Genomic DNA, 20580 nt, shown 5'->3' on the forward strand with positions numbered 1-20580 from the left:
GAGAGGGAAGGGGCGGAGTTTAATCACACACAGAACCCGGTCCAACTCCTGAATCATCACTATGGAGTTAAGGGGGTGGGGCTGCTCTAACAGGACTGCACCGCTCAAGCAGACCAACAATACTCTCTCTACCTGACATTACTCCCTCTACCTGACATTACTCTCTCTCTCTCTCTCTGACATTACACCCTCTACCTGATATTACTCCCTCTACCTGACATTACTCCCTCTACCTGACATTACTCTCTCTCTCTCTCTCTCTGACATTACTCTCTCTACCTGAAATTACTCCCTCTACCTGACATTACTCTCTCTCTCTCTCTCTCTCTCTGACATTACTCTCTCTACCTGACATTACACCCTCTACCTGACATTACTCCCTCTACCTGACATTACTCTCTCTCTCTGACATTACTCTCTCTACCTGACATTACTCAGTCTATCTGACATTACTCCCTCTACCTGACATTACTCCCTCTACCTGACATTACTCCCTCTCTCTGACATGACTCTCTCTACCTGACATTACTCCCTCTCTCTGACATGACTCTCTCTACCTGCCATTACTCCCTCTCTCTGACATTACTCCCTCTACCTGACATTACTCCTTCTCTCTGACATTACTCCCTCTTCCTGACATTACTCCCTCTCTCTGACATTACTCTCTCTCTCTGACATGACACCCTCTTCCTGACATTACTCCCTCTCTCTGCCATTACTCCCTCTACCTGACATTACTCTCTCTACCTGACATTAGTCCAGAACAGAGAATGTGGAACACATGGCACACAGAACATGGGATATAGAACATTTATAGTCCCTCATGTTATTGCTTTTCGTGTTTATACTACAGTGCAGACCTGTTTATTTCAGTAAACACAGCTAAAAATGGACCATTTCTCCATATCAGAGTGGTCCACCTTGCTTGTTCCGTACTTACGACTGGCAGAGCGGAGCGGGAGGCTGTGAGTACCGTTGCTGGACTGGTTGCTGGACACAGAGGAAACGCTGGCACTGCGTATGAACCCGAAGGCAGGCAGCCGGGCCGGAGAAGTGTGGGAGGAGGCCGGGGTGTGCGGGCCAGACCGGCCTGCTTTAGGGAGGAGGGACCGGGCCGACACCTCCGACACAGACTTCTTCTGTTCCACCGCTGAAACACAAGCAGGATATCAGGGTTGGAAAGCCATAATCACACAAACCTCAGAGCAAAAGTCAAGACAGAAACGTTATCAATTACTGACATTTTAAATTTTAAACACTGTATATTGATCCTGATGGAAACTGCACACAGTAATTGAGAAATGCTACCTGTGCAAACGTGTCTGCTTATGCTGACAGCTGCTACAGCGGAAACGGTCACAACAGCACATCCATAGAGTCCAGGATGTTTTGTAATGTGTTACTGATACAGTACACTTACTGATACAGTACACTTACCAATACAGTACAACTAAGAATACGGTACATTTTTTGTTCACCTCTCTGTAATGTCTACATGGTCTCTACATTCCCACACAGTACTGTACTGCGGAGTGAAGCTCTGTCCTGATTATGCATTTAGATATCACACCTGTGATTATCTGCTCAGAACATGAAGTTTTTCTGGAGGTACAAACACGAGAATGATTCGTATCTGAGCAGACACAATTCATAGTCTGAGATTAAATCAAATGTTTTTTTTAGAATTTAGATGACATTTAAATCACATCATGCACACAAAAACTAAATATTCTGTGTCTCACTAACACTAGATAATCTCTCACTGACACTAGATAATCTCTCACTGACACTATCCCACTAGATAATCAGCGAGAATCAATTAAAATAGTTTGTGATACTCGAAGAAGCCACAGCTAAATAAAAAGATTCAGAAGACGTCCCATAGGGATGTCCGGCAGGCGTCCTGTAGATGTCCTGTAAAGTAAATGTCAGAGCTCCTAAAGAGGACTTCAGTCACAGGCCTTACACTTCCACAGAGGAGGCTGACGTCCTCCTAGAAGACCTAGATTCTGGTTCTCTGTGAAATACTGAAGTCATTAGAACTGCTGAAGATTCAGGTCTGACTCTGGAGACTCTGAACGCAGTGCCAATCATTAACTGAAGAGTTTAATCTCATGGGATGAGACGTAGAACGTGCTTCTAAAACCAAGATGCTTTCTGAGTTCAAGCTACAGGAGATGGTGCTCCTGGTGAAGTTTGTGGATAAGAAAATACCCCTGTATCTCATACATGACACCGACTGCTATTGTTTATTACATATCATTATATTATAAATCATTAATCTAATAAACGTAATCACGTGAATCAACCTCTTTCCTTAAGGACCACTGACTAACCTGTGGGGTCCAGGAAGCAGCTGTATCCCTGGCGGGGCGGAGACATGTGACTCAGGGGTGACGATGACCTTTGGCCTGACATCAGCATCCTGCCTTTGGCCCCGGGCTGCCTGGTACCCAGACCCAGCTGGGGCGCGAGGGCCCTGGGGGAGCGGCAGACGGCAGACGCCTCGGGAGTGCTGAGAAGGACAGGCCGACCTGCCTGGAGACAGCAGGAGAGGTTCTCATAATGCCGCTACAGACACACACACACACACACACACACACCAATCAAAAAGAGCCAGACGATGTGTAATATAACTGTCTGCTACCACTCAGCCTCACCTCTTTCACATGTCTGTCTGGGAACTCCCCATGGAAACTTTCTGACTTCCCCAAAAGTTTTTGAGGAATGGTGTGAGCGGGCCGTCTGATCCCAGAGTCCGCCAGGCCCGTTGGGGAGTAGCGTCCTGCTCTCTGAAGCTCCTGATGGTACGTGTCGTACAGGACACTGGAGGAGCTGTGGGGTCCTGCTGCTCTCTGCTTCCTCGGGACAGGCGTGCTGGGGTGTCCCGTGAGCCTCGAGGGCAGAGTGGAGGTCTCGTACGGACCTTCAAGCAGCTTCGCTTGAGGACTCCTACCAACGGAGGTGATGATTTTTGGACGGACATTTCTAGGCTTTTGGGCAGGGGGGGACCGCTTCGATTCAGGTTCTGTTTTAGGAGGATGCTGAGGTGGGATAGGTTTTGGGATGCCACTACTGAGATAGCTTTTACTGGGGGGCTTCAGAGCTCGTGTACTCCGCTGGGGAGAGATGTTAGGGTCCTGAGGAGCTCTTGCACTGACAGTCTTGGCTGGTGAACTAGGTAGCTGTTTTCTCGGTGAGCCACTGGGTTTGTGAGATGAAGGAGCAGCCCCAGGAGATGGACTACCCCACGGCTTTCGCCTGTCCATGCTGGTGGGACTCGCACTGCGTGGCCTTTCAAGAGATGCCTGCTTCTGGGACAGTTTGGGTCCCGCCAACACACACTGTGTGGTTAGTCCCGTAGAGCCTGGCTTTAGGGATTTGTCAGGAGTTTCATCACAATGAGACGGTCTACGTTTTAGCTTATGACTGGGATCATGAGGAAACCTGCTGTTTATTAGAAGAGGTTCTGTGACTTCTGACCCAAATGGCTGGTAAGATTTCTTCAGGGCTGAAATGGTTTTTGCATCTGGATGTTTGCACTCTTCCCTAATTATGGCCTGACACTCCACTGAAGAGCTCCCATGATGCCCCACATTGTCCTCACTGGTCTTTCTGATGTCAATGTGTTTCGGTTCAGCACCTACAATGCTTGGATTACATTCATTTATGCGATTTCTCTGACCTGAGGTCTCCTTGCACATTACTGTACTTTGATCTGGCTGGTTTTCTTGTGCTTCTGAAAGAGGTTCCTCAGATAAGGTGACAGTGTTAAGACTGAGATCAACATGAGTTCCGTCAGCATGCAGAGAATTTCTACTCCTATCAGAGACAGTTAAGCAAGACTGTGAGGGAAGGGTGAGGTCTGAGACAGTTCTGTACGGTTCTGATTGTGCAGGCCAAGAGTCAGTTGTATGGGCTCGACCTGCATTGTCCAGAGCACTTACAAGACTTCCTCCAAGACTGGACATTGTGGAGTAACAAGAAACAAATACATCGTTGTCAGAGCTGGGCTCAGCTATGGTCTCTGCAGTTCTGCTGACAGGTTCTGAATAAACAGCATCCTGCTCGTTCACACTGGGTCGGGAGTCCACATTCATACAAATCCCTTTCTGAACCTCCCCCTTGATTTGAGAGACAATGTTGGATAGTGTCCCAGGTACCACATAATTTTCCTCCGATTCCTCCAGTTCCTGGCATTCCAACATCTCGAATTCCGCCAGCTCTGGGTCATCACACTGGGAATTGGTGCCCCACATGGGGATTTTGGTGACTTCTTCCTTGGTGTGAGATATGAAGACCTCCAGAGTTTTGCCCTCTCTCCTCCACCTTTCATTGGCGTTGGCATCTTCAGCCTCTGAGTCTGGACCACACCGGTTGTTGTTGCTGGTTTCTTCTCGGTCATCTTGAAAGCTAGTCCCTACAGGTCCCACAAACGTGTCATTCATGTTTCGTTAATGGTTCGAGGTCTCTACACATTCGTCTCTGTCACATTCATTTCGGTGTCGTTTCTCCCATGACACCTTCAACTTCTCACGTTCTAAAATCCTCCATAATGATGAAGGAAGTCTAAACCTCAGGGGCTGCTGAACCTCTCAACCTGAAAACAAGAAACCAAACTACATTAAACTACCAGGATCAGTCACACCATCAAGTATCAGTTTTCCACCCAATATGTCTGGTTAACCCTACACCGATGCGACTGCTATGAGTCTGAAACCCATATCTGAATTTCCCAAAGGATTTATAATATAATGATAACAATAATAATAATCTTTATTTGTATGGTACCTTTCATACATACATGCAACTCAAAGTGCTTTACAGAATAAACATTAATTAACAACATTAATTCATCAAACTACAGAAATTTGTATAGAAATCTTGTGATTTAGCACATGGTATACTCCACCAACCTCAAGATTAGTTCACAGAACCAGTGCTGTCACTGGTTCTGGGAATTCTTAGCCCGGACACAGCCTCCTGTTAGACTAAAACTGCCTGACAGAGGGAGACAGAGAAAGAAGAAGAAAGAGACATATAGAGAGAGAGAGAGAGAGAGAGAGAGAGAGAGAGAGAGAGAGAGAGAAGGAGACAGAGAGAATAGTATACTGAAAAATTGACAAATGTCAGAACTGCAGTCGTAGCTCAGTGTATTAAAACACTTCTGTATGTCTCACTTTAAAGTTCCTCTTTGGAATTTCTCCTTTCACTTCAGTTTAACACGTCTGAGGGCCTCTAAGCTGCTAAAATGTGTGTGTGTGTGTGTGTGTGTGTGTGCTCATGTGCATGTGCCCACTCCTCATATAAACATCAGCCTCTCTGATGGAGAAAGCACTTCCTGAATGCAGTTTCCTGAACTTTATTTGCCATGATTTAGTAACAGGAGCAGTGGAGATGAAGGCCACATGGCCACCCCCCACCCCACCCCCAACACACACACACACACACACAGCTAAACACAGCCATGTCTGTGGAGGAGAAACCACCATCAAGAGCAGCTTCTCAACACAACCACAGCAGGACACAGAGGCTATGCAGACATTCAGAACTATGTCACTACATGTTAATAACTCAACCATCATCTCTACCCTATAAGCACACATAACTAAAGTAGTACAAGCAAACATGCTATATAAAACTATAAACTATATAAAACTATAAACTATAGTACACTATAAACTTTATAAAACTATACATTCAACTATAAACTATATTAAATAATAAACTATATAAAACTATAAACTATATCAAACTACAAATTAGTTAAATCCAAAGAGCATTTGAGTAGTAACCAATAAACTTAAAAAATCAGAGTCTATAATGTGAATACAGTGTCATACGTAGTTTACAGTATCAGAAACACATAAGGTCCAAACGCAGGGAAGAGGACCTTGCACGGTCTGGCCAGGTTCTGCAGAGCACGCTCAGAGAAGCTTGAGTCATGGTCACTTTCTGTCTGCCGATGTCTCTGGGGGACGCTGCTTTGGGACACTTCTGTGGGACGCTGCTGTGGGACACTGCTGTGAGACACTGCTGTGAGACACTCCTGTGAGACACTGCTGTGAGACACTGCTGTGAGACACTCCTGTGGGAAACTGCTGAATTTCTGCTGACTCCTGCAGACCATCTACTGATAGCTACCTCACAACACGGCGCTCTGAATCTTCATCATAACACACATCTATCAATGTGCCCTGGAACGTAGAGGTGAACTACTGGGACGTCTGCCAGTAAATTCAACCTTTGGTGGGAGCTGTAGGCAAATCAAGCAAAGCTAAAGAAATGATGCTGTTGCAGGCAACTGGTGTTCTTAGATCCAAGACTGATTAGGGTTAAATGAAATTTGATACAGTTCAATGCATATAAATCAAGTATCACTGTATCAATATAGACTACAATGCACACAGCTAACACTACATTTCACTAACAGCAGAGATTATGGATTATGAATTATGACAAAATTATGGATGCAAAATTAACCACTACCTCATATGCACACAGCACCATGTGCAAACACACACACACACACACACACACACACACACACAATAACAAATGAATAAAAACGCCCAAAAAGCATACATCATCAGATACGTGAATAAATCGTGAATAAATCACAGATATCGTAATCGCTCAGATAGGACAGCGAAACATCATTAATGGCCCAGTATCCAACCGCTTGTTTGCACGTGAGCCTTACACGTGAGACACAGCATGCATCAAATTGCGCGTTCACACCTTCACGCGTTTCAGCCGCGAACACGTTACCGATCCGTGCAACGCCGGAGCGGAGAGACGTGTATCTGACCAACATGAGCGGAACCGCGGGCTCGCTGCGGAGCGGAACCGCCACCTCCGGTGCCAGAGCCTCACAGCATCGCTGTCTTCACCGGCGACTCTGTACGACTGTCTTACCTAAGGATTCTCATCATCCGTCGTAACACGTCGAAACGACTGCACGTGCCCGTGTAGTCCTGCGTCGTGTCGCTCAGCATCCTCGAACGACTGCACGCGCGGAAGAGACGTCGCGAGCGAGAGGAGCGCGGCAGACGCACGCACGCGGTTTGTAATACTGCGGAAAACGTGCGGGCGGCGCCGCTTACCGGCTGTGTCCAGCCCTGGAAGTGTTCGAGGATGTAGAATAAAACTGTAGAATAAATCACACCTATCTTTGAACATGTTCCTTAACTAGACTCCTTACACACACATTAGGCCTCCTGCACAAAACAGGCAGAGGTGAAGTTCACTACTTTTACATTGTGTCGGTTTTGTTACTACTTGTACGTTTGTAGTATTAAGATCCTTTAGTGCCACTAAATTTAGTAATGAATTAAATTTGCAATTAAAACGTGCTAAAGGTTTAAGTTGTTTTCTTTCATGGTGCATTGTCCACATTTATCAATAACATCTGGAAGTTTAATGGAATGATATAATGCAGCCTCGGACACTGAGGCTACTGGGCATGTCTGTAAAAGCCGAACTCCAAGTGTACTGCGTCTCTGTCCACTCTCTGATGTGAAGTGGTCAACATCTTCATGAGAAGTGAAGACCAAATGTAGTAACATCCCTGCGATTACTGATGAACAAGTTCTTCACCATCCCAGTATGACCCACTACGTCTACGATCACATCGCTGAACGCAACACATCAAGGGTCAGATTTAAATTAAGCAGAAGCATCTTGTACAAGTCTTTAGTTTATACAAAGAAAATAATTTATTTGTCAAACACTGTATACAATAAACACTACACATTAAATGCTTTTTGGATTTGTTTTCAAATATCAAATAGTTCATAACACACCCACATACAAACTTTAATTCTATGTCTGTGATGTTCAGATATCCAGGTCATTCATTGAACTGTCAGGCAGGTAAATCAAGGTGACACACCCTGACTTAATAGTATTGAACCATATGAAACTGAATAGCTGAGAAGAACATCGTGCCCCGGATGGGGAGTTTTCCCCATGGAGCTTGAAGGTGTTGGGATATTTTAATTAATGTAAAATGTGGATTTAAAGATAAAGGTGAATTAATGCAATTCATGATGCGTTTCCCCAGTGTGAGCTCAGATCCACACAGTAACAAGTACCCCGATAAGGCACAACACTTATCGTTTCATTAATGCTTCAACCAAAGCGGACTACAGAATACTAAAAACCCATCAAAGAAGCAACAGTTTTTGACCTTTACACAAGCTGACCCAACCCAAGCAAAGCCACCGTAGAAACACATATTACAAGACAGTGGCACAGACCGCACCCCGTCAAAGTAACAGTTCAAACATTTTAAAAATAACAGGTCAAATTATTTTATAACCTGCTGACCTGTATTTTCTTTTACAATCCCCTAGCCCTGCCTTTACAATGCTGTTGAAGATAGTTCATTCACACGAACACACAAAACCCCCCAAAGAACGGAGGAAGAATCCATTGTCAAGCGAAAGTCATGACAGCAGGGATGGAGACTTTGAGAAGTTCGAAGAGAGACCGTCACTTCATTAACAGAGAAAGACTTCTGCGATAGTGCAAACAGTCCCATACACACACTCACAAATATATACACAATACAGCCTTCACACACACATTCAAATGAAACAACTGAAGGAAATATCTCTCTCTCTCCCCCCTCTCTCCTTTTCCACCAACGAGAAACCAGTACCGTTCCAATTCCAACCAATCAGAGAACCTGTTGGTGGAAACTCGACAAATGGCTGTAAATTAGGTTATGCGGACCAGAACACTTCTGGTTCCTCACTGATAAAATGGGGGATCCCTCTCTCTCTCACTCACACGCGCTATAGTACCTTTGGCAACATATTTAAAAGCAACAGTCAACTGGCAGCCCGCTGTGTCCCAGGGCAGCGCGTGGCAGGCGTGCTTATCTGGGCCGCCGCCGAACGACTTCAGTCTGCAGGGGAGCGATGCGCGTGAAGGTCCTTTGTGGAGCAGGGAGGTGTGGTAACCCAGCACGGCGTGTGGAAGCCCGGCTGGTCGAGCGACCGGCGCGAGGCAAACGGCCCAGGTGCGCCCGCCGTGCAGACCGAAAATCCCTTGGGAAGGAGTCGGGGGTCATGGGTCAGTGTCTTCGGGGTCTGCTGCGGGACCCACATCGTCAGCGAGGAAGGCCTCCTTCTCAGGGACGGACACATGCGCTGTGCTGACCCGTTTAAAGGAGGCATCCTCTGTGTCAGTCCTGGACTCTGAGCTGTTCCAGATCCCGTAGGCAAAATAAATAACGAAACCTGGAGGTAAAAACAAAGGATTTATGGTCCAGATGAGCCTTGGGCTTGAACACACTAGAACACACAGACTTCTGCTGGTGTTTGCAGTACTGTTATTGGTGTTGATGGCCAGTAAGAGACGAAGGAAAGTTCTGTGAAATCTGCCGTAGGAGTGCGTGGTGGGAAAATATTGCATGCTGTGGGCGAGTCTGAACCCATGTGCCATCTGAACCGTGTGTGTGTGTGTCTCACCTATACACATCCAGACCGCGAAACGCAGCCACGTTCCTTTGCCCAGCTGCATCATCAGGTATATGTTGATGAGCATGCTCACTACAGGAAGGAACGGGAGCAGAGGAACCTGCGCGCACACACACACACACACACACACACACACACACACACACACACGTCAAATTGAACACGCACACACTCCTGTCACTAGACTTATACATCACGTTGACCATTTTATTTCACATTTTCTTAATATGCTTTTATTTGTTTATATTTTATATAAACTTTGTCCACTCTATCGTTCGTGCTCGTCATACGCTGTAGGAGTTCCTCACCTTAAAGGACAGCTTAGCTTTGCTTTCAGGTTGTCGTCCAATTAGCAGAGTGATGAGGAAGACCACGGTGAGGAGAACACCCAGCAGAGACAGAGACCAGACGGCAAAACCCCCGTGGACCGCTACAATACACACTACACACACCAGCAAACCTGCGCGCGCACACACACACACATTTCCAGGTTGGGTTGAGTAATACATTCAGGGCGGGACAACATGACCTGTATGCTTCAAGATCAGACATGATGGTCAGACTCTCCTGACTACAGACAGGTAAAGCAGCGTTTCTCACAGCCCATAGCAGAGGGCTGCACCTTCTGACCTGAAGGCTCGGCGTGATCAGGGATTATTACAGTTTAGATGTTCAGTTTATCCTTTAATGAACCTTAATACCTCTGCACCTTCTTTCAAAGCATTAACTTTTTCTTAATTTATCCGAATCAATTTTATTTCTATTCAACACCTTTTTCCATTCAGGTGTATTTCTATTGTGTCCTTTAGTAAAGCACATTATAATCCTCATTCTAAAATGTTTCATAGAAATGAAGCTCGGGGTCCGTGTATTGTACCAAGTGTGTGTGTGTGTGTACGAGTGCGTGTCTTACCCAACACACTGGTGCAGACGTTGACTGTGGCCCCAGACAGGTGGGAGGGGTCCGTGTTCTTGGGGAAGAACAGGCCGCGCATGGTGAACTCGTCCGGCGTGCCGGTCAGGAAGCCTGCACTGCCCTCGCTAACGGAGTCGGGCTCAGTGTCATCCCGAGAGTTCGCAATCTGATACTGAACACTCACGCTGGGCTGCTCGGGCTGGTACCTGAGGGGCAGACGCAGAGGGGCAGGGTTCAGTTATATCAACATACAGCGAATATTAAAAGTTCAGAAAAACCTTCCATTTTAATTGCTAATTACCGGCTATAAATGCATATAGTGTTGATATCTTTTTTTTGCATGTAGTGTTTTCTATTTTACTTTTATTTTATTTGTACTTGAGCTGCTGTAATGTACAAATTTCCCCAAGGTGGTATCATCAACGTCAACAGGAGTTTGTAGAGTTTGCATACCCATATGTAGCACATGGTACAGGACACGTACGTAACTAGCACCATACCACACAAACGCACATCTAAACTAATATCAGGTCTTTAATGTTTTCTGACAAACACGAAGGCATCGGCGGGCGTACCTCAAAACCAAGACGCAGGCGGCTACCAGCGTGTAGGCCAGGAGGGTCCCGATGGACATCAGGTCCACCAAATCCTTCAGGTCAAACAGGAAAGCCATCACAGCTGCACAGGAAAGACAAGCAACACGCGCTTAACTAAAACAGGACAGATGAGCAACACAAACACAGGAATAAAACCACCAATATACAGACAAAATGTTTACAAACTACCCTAGCTTAAATATATTAATGTATATACACATTTAATACAATAAAAATTTAAATGAGGCAAGGCACACGAGCTGGACACGCCCAAATCCAAATGGGAGGAGCCAGAGAGAGCGATGGACGTCAACAAGGACCTCCAGATGGATAAGCAAGTAGTGTTGAAGCAATCAGGAGATGAAGGAACAGGAGAAGTTGGGAAAGACAAAGTTGTGGGTCAGACAATTCTGCAGGGATTTTGTAGGAACTGGTTGTGTTCGGACACGTTGCATTGTTCTCCGGGGACGTTTTCATTATGATTCATTATGTTCATTAACATTATGTGAGAAAACCTTTCAGGAAAATAGGTCACGTCATATAATATTTTCATTATAATCCCATGTAGGGCTGAAACGATTATTCGAGCAACTCGAATAATTCAATTACAAAAATGTTTAATCGTTTACGATCTATTTAAAATGTCTCTGCTATTGTATCTCTCCTCCTTTCTAGACTACTGTACAGCTCCGCTATCGCACACAGCTACCATAAAAGACTTCAAGCAGTCATTGATGTTAGAGAGGGCAATACAAAGTATTAAGAACTGGGGTATATGAACTTTTGATTGGGGTCATTTGGATATTGGTTGTCATTATAATAAAAAAATAAAAAAATAAAAAAACCACACCCCACTTCAACCACTAACCATGAGTGGAAAAAAGCTTTTGTGTTATCAATCATATTCTCTGAAAAAAGCAAAGAAATTCTGAAGAAAGCAAATTTTGCCGGGGTATGTAAACTTTTGAGCACAACTGTATATGTCTTTATTCTCAGATGGACAGAGGGGTACACCCCTGTATACTTTTTTATTAAGATATTGTGAAGTTTTATTTCATAATTTTTTCATGCACATCATAAATGTTTCTCAGATAGGTTCACTGGTATCTCTGAAAGGTGTACTTAGATAAGCCAAAGGTTTTAAGCTCTAATAAAGTGTTGTTTTAATAAAAACCTTTTTTTGTGAGGAATAACAGCCACCTGCCTGCTCTTTTGACCATTTTAAGGTCTTTCATGTTGCAGAACACACTATTGATATAGTTGTTTAACAGCATTAAATGTCTTATAACGCTCTCATTACATGCCATCTCATTATATATTCTCATTACGATATCACGCCATATGTTGTTATAATATCACGTCACATGATGTTATTATGCCATATGATATTATTATGCCATATGATAGTTATAATATCATGCATGATGTCATTGTTATATGTCATATCATGTTTTCATTACAATATCTTTCTATATGATTGTTATCATAATATCATGTCATGACCCCATTGGGGAGTGTTCTCCTATCGTCTCATCTATCATTATACATCCCATGAACCTGGTGACCGACTAAACAGGACCTCAAGTGCAGTGTTCAGGAGTGGATCTACAGTGCCATAGGTTTCATTTCAGCGCTCCACCACTGATCTCAGTTAACCAGGAACCTTTTGTGCGCGAGCAGTCGTCCCCGTTAGTGCAGGAGGCGTTGGGCCGTGGCTAAAATAACACCGCAGTAGACCGAGCGATACAATGGAGGAAGGGAGCGGAGAGAGGCGGAGGGGAAGGCAGCGATATACATTCATTATCCATTATTCCTGTGAGACGGCGCCCCCTGCAGGAACAGGGAAGTAGTCTGTTAGTAGGTTTAATTCTCCTCACCTGCAACAACACCTGAGGTGAGAGTGGCCATCACAGGAGTTTTGCTCCTGGAGTTGATTTTGGCCAGAAACTTGAAGAGCAGTCCGTCCTCCGCCATAGCCCAGATGACTCTGGGCATCGGGAACATGGATCCCAGGAGACTAGAGGAGATGAGCACAGTTAAGGGTTCACACCCACCTTCCACCACCAGGAGAAATGACTACAGGTTCCTGCTAGAGATCCTTCAAAGAACCTTTAGAGAACACTGTTGTTATCAGCCCCGTGAGAGATTTTCCGTGCTACTCCGACACATGCTGAAGAGAAACTCTGTACGTCCCTCTTCTGGACACCATTCATGTGTGTCTAGTTCCCCAGTGGTGTGTGTGTGTGTGTGTGTGTGTGTGTGTGTCCTACCTGGTGGACAGGGCGCACAGGGAGCCCACAGCCACAGCGTAGGTGGCCCCCTCCCACCCCACGTGCTGGAAGGCCACGGGTAGTGGGCTGTTCTTATCCAGCAGGTAGTACGGCATCATGAGGGTGAGGGCGGCCGACACGCCGAAGTACGCCACGAAGCAGATGAGCAGAGAGGCCACGATGCCGATGGGGATGGCTCTCTGGGGGTTCTTCACCTCCTCTCCTGCAGGGGGAGACAGTGAGGACAGAACATAGTGCTGAAACAGTAAAGGGACAGTGAAGAAGTGAGTGAGACAATAGGAACCACATTAGAAGTAAAGAATGTGTGAATGGTGTATGAAGCAATAGTTTACCGGCTCTAATATATACATACAGTGTCGACAGATCTAATCTACACAGCACACAGTCCACAGATCTGATCTACACGCAGTACACGTGGTCCAGGACTTACCTGTAGTAGCGATACAGTCAAACCCCACAAACGCATAAAAACAGGTCGCGGCACCGGAGAGAACTCCCGAGACGCCAAAGGGCATAAAGCCTCCCTGTCCCAGACTCTCCGGGGAAGGAAGCCGTCCAGACGTGCTGCACAGACACACAACGTTCATCAGCCGTCTGCCATCACACCGGTAACAAACCCGACCGCAGGAGCACTTGCTGCGGAAACTCACTTCTCGCTGGAGCTGTGGTTCAAGATCTGATCTGGATTCAGCTTCCAGTTGGTGAGGGACCCTTTGATCAGTCCGGACACGATGACAAACATCAACACCAGCACATTAACGCAGGTGAACACTTTATTCACCATGGCCGACTCCTTCACCCCAAACGCCAGCAAGCCTGAACACAATAACGCAAGACCGCAGTTAAAAACACACACGCCACGTATTATTAAAGGCACACGAATCGCTGTGACGTGTAGACCCGTGGAGGCTGCGTGACGTGTAACGCGTGGGGGCCTTACCGGTGAGGATGAGGATGATGACGACGGCGAACATGTCCGGGTACTCTGCCAGGATTCCCGGGGCGTGCATGCTCATGTGTTCTTTGCAGAACGTCTCAATGTGCTTCCCAATGAGCTCGTCAAACGTAGCACTCCACGCTCGAGCTACGCTGGAGGTCCCTACCATGACAAGGTCATCACGCCACAGTGACAATAAACTAAATTCATACGTCACAGTGTGAATCATAGACGATGAGAACACAAACTACATTCTTGAAACTACGATACAGTATGAAACAGACTGTACACTCATTCGACTTTATGGTGGAAACAATGCAATGCAACATTGAATAAATTCTACAACCTTAAAAAGTTGCTATTCAACTACTGGATATCTGTTACTGGACAAAGCGGAGTGGAACGTTTTCTTGCCTATAACGTAGGACAGGATGAGATTCCAGCCGGTGATGAACGCCCACAGCTCCCCGACGGTGACGTAGCTGTACAGGTAAGCCGAGCCCGTCCTGGGCACCCGCGCTCCGAACTCGGCGTAACACAGTCCGGCCATGACGGAGGCCAGCGCCGCGATGAGGAAGGACAGCACGATGGCGGGGCCGGCGTTGTCCCGGGCGACGGCCCCGGCCAGCACGTACACGCCGGCGCCGAGGGTGCTGCCCACGCCCAGCGCCACCAGGTCAAAGGTGTTGAGGCATCGCGCCAGCCGGGTCTCCTCCGTGCTGGAGTCCACCGCCTTCACACGCAGCAGCTTCTGACCGAAGCCTCGCAAAGTCGCCAGCACCATGGCGAGGCGTGGAGACACCTCACACACACGCTCTCACACACGCTCACACACACAGTCAGAGGCCTGCGAAGACCAACAGGTGGAGACACGTTACAACAGTTACAAGGCAGGAGATTAAAAGGTGAAACACTGTGTGACCGTTTCATTCTCACGTCGCTCTCGTGCACAGATAGCGTTGTAAAGACGGGTCTTTATTTACATTCAGTTTACAGGATGCACATTTGTTTTGATTATTTTAAATAGTTTGTATATAAGCAAAGAAAATGTATTATTTGTAGGCCGTGTCCATTAGAAGTGCAGGGAGTGTGGTTCTCAGCCCTAATCTTAGTCACTGCGGAAGTTTCTGTGGTCAGGGTGAAGGCACTCTTCCCTCTTCTGAAGCTCCTGACTGCAGCTTTAAAAGTCTGTTTGGTGCAGTGAGGTTTAAGCTCAGGCTGTCTGATCACAGATGCACCCAAACGAATTCCAAGCTGAGCTGGTTTGAGATCCAGCCTGCTGGCAAACCTTGGAGCCTGATTCATGGCAGTGAATTAGGGCAAGACTCTGTGGCTAATTTCAGGCTCGCGGAAGTCAGGGGTGTAAATCACACTTTACAGTAAAATCTTTTTATAGTGGATACACTCAAGTCCCAGTGCTGGCTAAAACAAATACTGTTTGTATACCATTACACAACATATAAAAGAACTGTATTCTTAAATCTACAAATACAGTTAACTAGATCAGAACGAGTGCACGTAAGAGAAAAAAAATTCACACATTCAGGGAAAAAAAAAACATGCAATTAATATATAATTAAAATGTTGGGCTTGTGTAAAGTTTCATCAGCTTGCAACACCTACGCTAAACCACAGAGTATGTCACACAAAACTAATATCACTTTCCCACATGTGTAAACAATACAGAAATGCGTAATCACCACCACACCCCTGGAAAAGGCCCGGTGCCCACACGCAGGTGAACACACGCGTGCGGACGCATTTAGAAAGGCCCTCTGGCTGCTCTCGGAGCAGACGCCGGGTGCCTTTGTGACCACAGACCCGATCGGGCCTGTGGCCACAAATAGGACAGTGCCGTGTGTGTCACATGGCCAAACACAGCAGCTGTGAGGACCATGGACACCACGCAGCGGACTGTCCGTCACCTCCGAACAACGCTTCAGCTCCTCCGGTGACCTACACACCACTCCCGTAGAACAGGCCGCCCAAACATGGTGACAAAGCCCAGAGAAGTGTGGGTGTCACACAGGCAGGGAGCGCCAAGCAGGGTTTCAGCAGCACGCAGACGCCGTTCTGCATAGATCTAAAAACACCTGCAAACAAACATCAGTAAGTGCGTGCTGATATTGTATAACTTACTACCCTTACGTCCTTATGCATATTTATAAATGGATAGCATCTAATTTTTATATTTGTTGTTTTTTATATTCATGTTATATACAAGAATGTACTAAGCGTTAGGTGCCAAGGGCACCGTGGAGATTAAGGGGTTAAAAACTTGCACAATCATTTTGCTCTTAACCATTTGCAGCCTTCAACCGTAATTTTCTTGATAATTAGATAATTTCCTTAACGACTTCACATTCTGGAATAAAGCAGTTGAAAGGGTGTGTGTGTGTCCCCTGATGGGTGGCATCTGTGGGAATATAACTTCAGGGAAACACCTTCTGTACCAAGGTCCAAGAAAGCAGAGTTTCGGCGCCGTCTGCCAATAGAGAGCACAACTCCCTCTCCAGAGCAGCTGTGTGGTCGGAGACACCACGACACACATCCGTGTACACGCCACACCGCCACAACAATACTTCAAATATCCAGTTCAAGATGTAAAAAAACTAACCTCAACAAAGTGTGGTTAGAAGAAACAGGAAAGGTGAAGTTACATTGACAACACGTGGGGACCCCCCCCCCCACCACCACCACACACACACACCTCTATCTCAAATGCCAGTGGAAATTACAATGAAGGGAAACCACACACAGACACGAGGAGCTGGAATGTGATAGGAGAACACACCCTGACACACTGAAGGAGAAGACATTAGACCAGCTACGGTCTGGAGGTGAGACACAGAACAAGAGTGTATTAGCACAGCCTGTCCACTCACTGCCCAGAGGCACACACCCACGGTAGGCAACATGCATTCCTTTTGCAATGTACAGTATATGCAAATAATATAATTTAAATACATTTTAAATAATAATATTTACTATCCATCTGAATTGCAGAACTGAGTCACTGTTCACAACACCTCACCTCCTGCACATGGACTGCTGATGACAAACTGATGTCATACCATCCTGACACACCGACTCCGTGCCAGGGTCAACAGACACGTGACATAAACCAAGGACGACCTGAACATCAGAGCGGTGACCTCTCCAGAAGTGCTATATTCACAGAGAATCTCAAAACACCAAGCGCACAAACAAACAAACCCCAACCCATCTGAATCAGTCTGAGATGTTTTCCTTTCTTTGTGGATTGGAAGATCAAAACTCATAAACGTATAAATAAATTCATACCGACTGTTTAACCTCCGTCAGGTCTGAAAGATCACACACCTTGTTCCGTTTCATCTCATATTCATCACTAGTTTAAAGATGTGCCAAGGAATCGGAGAGAAGGTAATTCTGTATATGGACCTGTATGTTTAATACGGAAGATAATACCTCGTGTACGTATACCTACTTATAATCACCAGCTACCAAGATTTAGCTTATTCATTCTCTGATGACTCGGATGTCAAGCAACACTAATCCCACAACGGTGTAATCGGACAGGGCTACCACAATAAACCGCCCGCACATACAACCGCATCAGGTGAGGGTGCTAGTCTGATGGCTGCAGTCATAATAAATAAATTACCTAAATATGTTTGAAACTGGTAGAAATAAAGTAGTTAGTTAATGTAGCGGCTCCATCCACAGTATAAGACGACACCAATCACTCGTAGAAAGGTCACTATAAAATATGTATAAATGATAATTGAACTTTTGCTGCAGTCTTATTTTAGTTAGAATTTTTAATTTTTTTCTCCTCATTGTATTTTAACCAAAGTAACCATCATGTACCCGTATCAGTAAAAGTCATGTTGGTTCAACACCGTTATATATTATTCAATTGTTCTGCCTGGTGATGAGTCACAGAAACAAAAAACATTTCATGAACAAACCCCTCAACACCACCACAGACCCCTCAACACCACCACCACCACAGACCCCTCAACACCACCACCACCACAGACCCCTCAACACCACCACCACAGACCCCTCAACAACACCACCACCACAGACCCCTCAACACCACCACCACCACCACAGCCCCCTCAACACCACCACCACAGACCCCTCAACAACACCACCACCACAGACCCCTCAACAACACCACCACCACAGACCCCTCAACAACACCACCACCACAGACCCCTCAACAACACCACCACCACAGACCTCTCAACACCACCACCACCACAGACCTCTCAACAACACCACCACCACCACCACAGACCCCACATCCCCCCCCCCCCCCACACACACACACACCCACACAGGGAGGAAGACTAGCTAGCTAGTTAGCTATCGTACAAGTCCAAACCCGGGCCAGCTCCAACTACAGCAGCGGTCCTCCCGGTCATCTTAACCGAAGTTCTCCTGAACCGACGCGTTCACGTTTAACCACCGCGCCTCGGTACCGGGGAGGGGGGGTCCGGTCCACCGGGACCGCGTGCGCTGGCCCCCGTTAGCCAAGCAACCGCCACACCGCCGACCACGGACACACCACACACAAAAGCGCCCCGTTAATGGACCGGAACCGCACCACACGTCCTCACGGGCCCGACGGTAAACCCGCCGTCCGTCGGGGGATATTTCACTTCAAAACGCGGCGTTTCACTTCAACCCCGCTCGGTACCGTGGACCGTGATGACACCGCGTGTATTGCATCAGCCCGTCCCGCACCGTGTGAGGGTGTGTGGGGCGGGTGTAGTGGGTGTAGCCGGTGTAGCTGCACCGATGAACGGGCATTATTACCCCGTTCAGAGTGAATCTGCCCCCCTCGGGGCAGGTCTGTCGGTAAATACCCGCCTAACGAGCCGCCCGGACGACGCTGAGGTAAAACGGACCGGTGTTGGGGGAGATGAGTTCGGTTCTTACCTCGTCGGGGCTTCAGGTGACGGTGGGGGGGTAAAAACACGTCAGGAAGACGCGATACGAGGGCAAAAGAACGGATAAAAAAACACCACAGACAACCGTCCGTACGCGGGGCTCGAGACCACTCCTGTGCGCGCGAGACACACGCTTTTTTACGCGCGGGGGAGGACGTCATCGACTCGTCACGCACGAGGCGTGGAGGAAATACGAGCCCGCGTGGCACTGCCAGCCAGATGGAGGCGCGCGGACAGCGCATGCGCAGGTCTCAGCGTAGTTGAGTCCTTGTGAGGCGACGAGATCGTATGCTCCACCCTCCACCCACCCTCATCCACCCCCCTCCACCCTCCACCCGCGGGCCGTTTCAGACGGGTTCACACACCACGCATCACAATTCAGACGCAAATTTGATCCAACTCGCGTTTGTTTTCACCTTCAAACATCATTCTCTCCACCTTCTCCAAGGTCGCCATGACCTCGAAGTGGCTTCACAACCCAGTCGACTGCTCAACGCCCAGAGATCTTCTTTCAAATCAGTCGTTATGTAGACTATATTTTCATCATTCATCGTTTAAACAGGACATTAAGAGACGGTCTACAATAAAGTTTCGGTCCTGTACCTTCTTGAACTAAAAATATTTCAAATTAGTCCTGTCAAAGTATTTTAAATAATAAAATGTTAAACGCATAATTTTCTGTATTCGATTAATAATAATTGTTTTATACTATGCAAATTCATTCTTCAACTCTTTCCATGAACTTTATTATTGTTCTTATTATGTATTGATAAACTATAATAATAACGATATAAACAAGTCCATGCATTGTGAGTCATACACTGGGAGAGGAGTGTCTACTCGAGTAGCGAGGACACTCTCATCCGGGTGATGTGGACACGGGCCAAACTCCACCTCCTCCTCCACCTCCCTCGGGCTTTTAACTGAGCTGGACTGTCTGCGCTCTCTATCTCCCTCCCTCCCTCTCTCCCTCTCTCACTCCATGCTTGATTGTATTGCGTGATACACACGTAAGAGGACATGCATACGTTACTGTGACGGCAGGACTGGACAGTCGTGGGGTCATTACTTGGTCTTCTCCATCCTAGTCGTGTCTTCTCTCACTCGCTGCAGGTGCTGCGCCCGACCCTCCTCTCCTCTCCTTACTCTTAATGAACCAGAGTGAACAGGAAGGAAACATCATCATTAAACAAATGGTATTCCCCCCCCCCCCCCAAAAAAAAAACTGTCGCAAGTTATTGCAACATTTCCTCTTGTTTTTGACTTACTCCGAATAAAATCCGACGACGCTGACCGAACTGGTTTCATTAAACCGAGACCAATGCGGACGTTCAAACACGAACGAACGCGTTCAAAGCTGCAGCGGTGCGTGTGCACGCGCACGTCCACGTGCGCCACAGCGACGACCG

The 20580-nt window shown here is 46.7% G+C and overlaps 2 protein-coding genes across 5 annotated transcripts in view; both read right to left on the reverse strand.

Annotated features, from left to right (window-relative positions):
* mtus2b (microtubule associated tumor suppressor candidate 2b) overlaps nt 1-7102 on the reverse strand; it is a 42309-nt gene extending 35207 nt beyond the window's left edge. The window contains exons 1-5 of one of the 3 annotated variants that reach the window (XM_076977241.1): nt 6919-7102; nt 4917-5001; nt 2661-4600; nt 2337-2571; nt 941-1150 (exon numbers count right to left, since the gene is read on the reverse strand). In XM_076977241.1, the coding sequence (XP_076833356.1) occupies nt 941-1150; nt 2337-2571; nt 2661-4448 (2233 nt within the window). In that variant the 5' untranslated portion in view covers nt 4449-4600; nt 4917-5001; nt 6919-7102. The remainder of the gene's footprint in view (nt 1-940; nt 1151-2336; nt 2572-2660; nt 4601-4916; nt 5002-6918) is intronic. The other 2 variants (XM_076977240.1, XM_076977242.1) reach the window with 2 other exon arrangements.
* A 592-nt stretch (nt 7103-7694) lies between these two features.
* slc7a1b (solute carrier family 7 member 1b) lies at nt 7695-20580 on the reverse strand. 2 transcript variants are annotated; one of them, XM_076976031.1, is made up of 13 exons: nt 20440-20580; nt 20200-20318; nt 14643-15075; nt 14232-14390; nt 13942-14107; nt 13722-13855; nt 13271-13493; nt 12878-13017; nt 10980-11082; nt 10402-10610; nt 9797-9948; nt 9480-9588; nt 7695-9248 (listed from the first exon to the last, which is right to left on the reverse strand). In XM_076976031.1, the coding sequence occupies exons 3-13, from the start codon at nt 15010-15012 to the stop codon at nt 9076-9078; spliced, it is 1938 nt and encodes a 645-aa protein (XP_076832146.1). In that variant the 5' UTR covers nt 15013-15075; nt 20200-20318; nt 20440-20580; the 3' UTR covers nt 7695-9075. The 2 variants fall into 2 exon arrangements, with proteins under 2 accessions (XP_076832146.1, XP_076832145.1); XM_076976030.1 differs by lacking the exons at nt 20200-20318; nt 20440-20580 and adding an exon at nt 19161-19399.

This window comes from Brachyhypopomus gauderio, chromosome 16 (genome assembly GCF_052324685.1).
Source record: "Brachyhypopomus gauderio isolate BG-103 chromosome 16, BGAUD_0.2, whole genome shotgun sequence".
In the NCBI taxonomy this organism is placed as follows: domain Eukaryota; kingdom Metazoa; phylum Chordata; class Actinopteri; order Gymnotiformes; family Hypopomidae; genus Brachyhypopomus; species Brachyhypopomus gauderio.

Coding starts and splice junctions, on each gene's coding strand:
- slc7a1b (XM_076976031.1), bottom strand. CDS start 15,012: ATGGTGCTGGCGACTTTGCGAGGCTTCGGTCAGAAGCTGCTGCGTGTG. Junction 14,108..14,231: donor CATCATCCTCATCCTCACCG/GTAAGGCCCCCA, acceptor TATTGTGTTCAG/GCTTGCTGGCGTTTGGGGTG. Junction 9,249..9,479: donor CGCGGTCTGGATGTGTATAG/GTGAGACACACA, acceptor TTTTACCTCCAG/GTTTCGTTATTTATTTTGCC.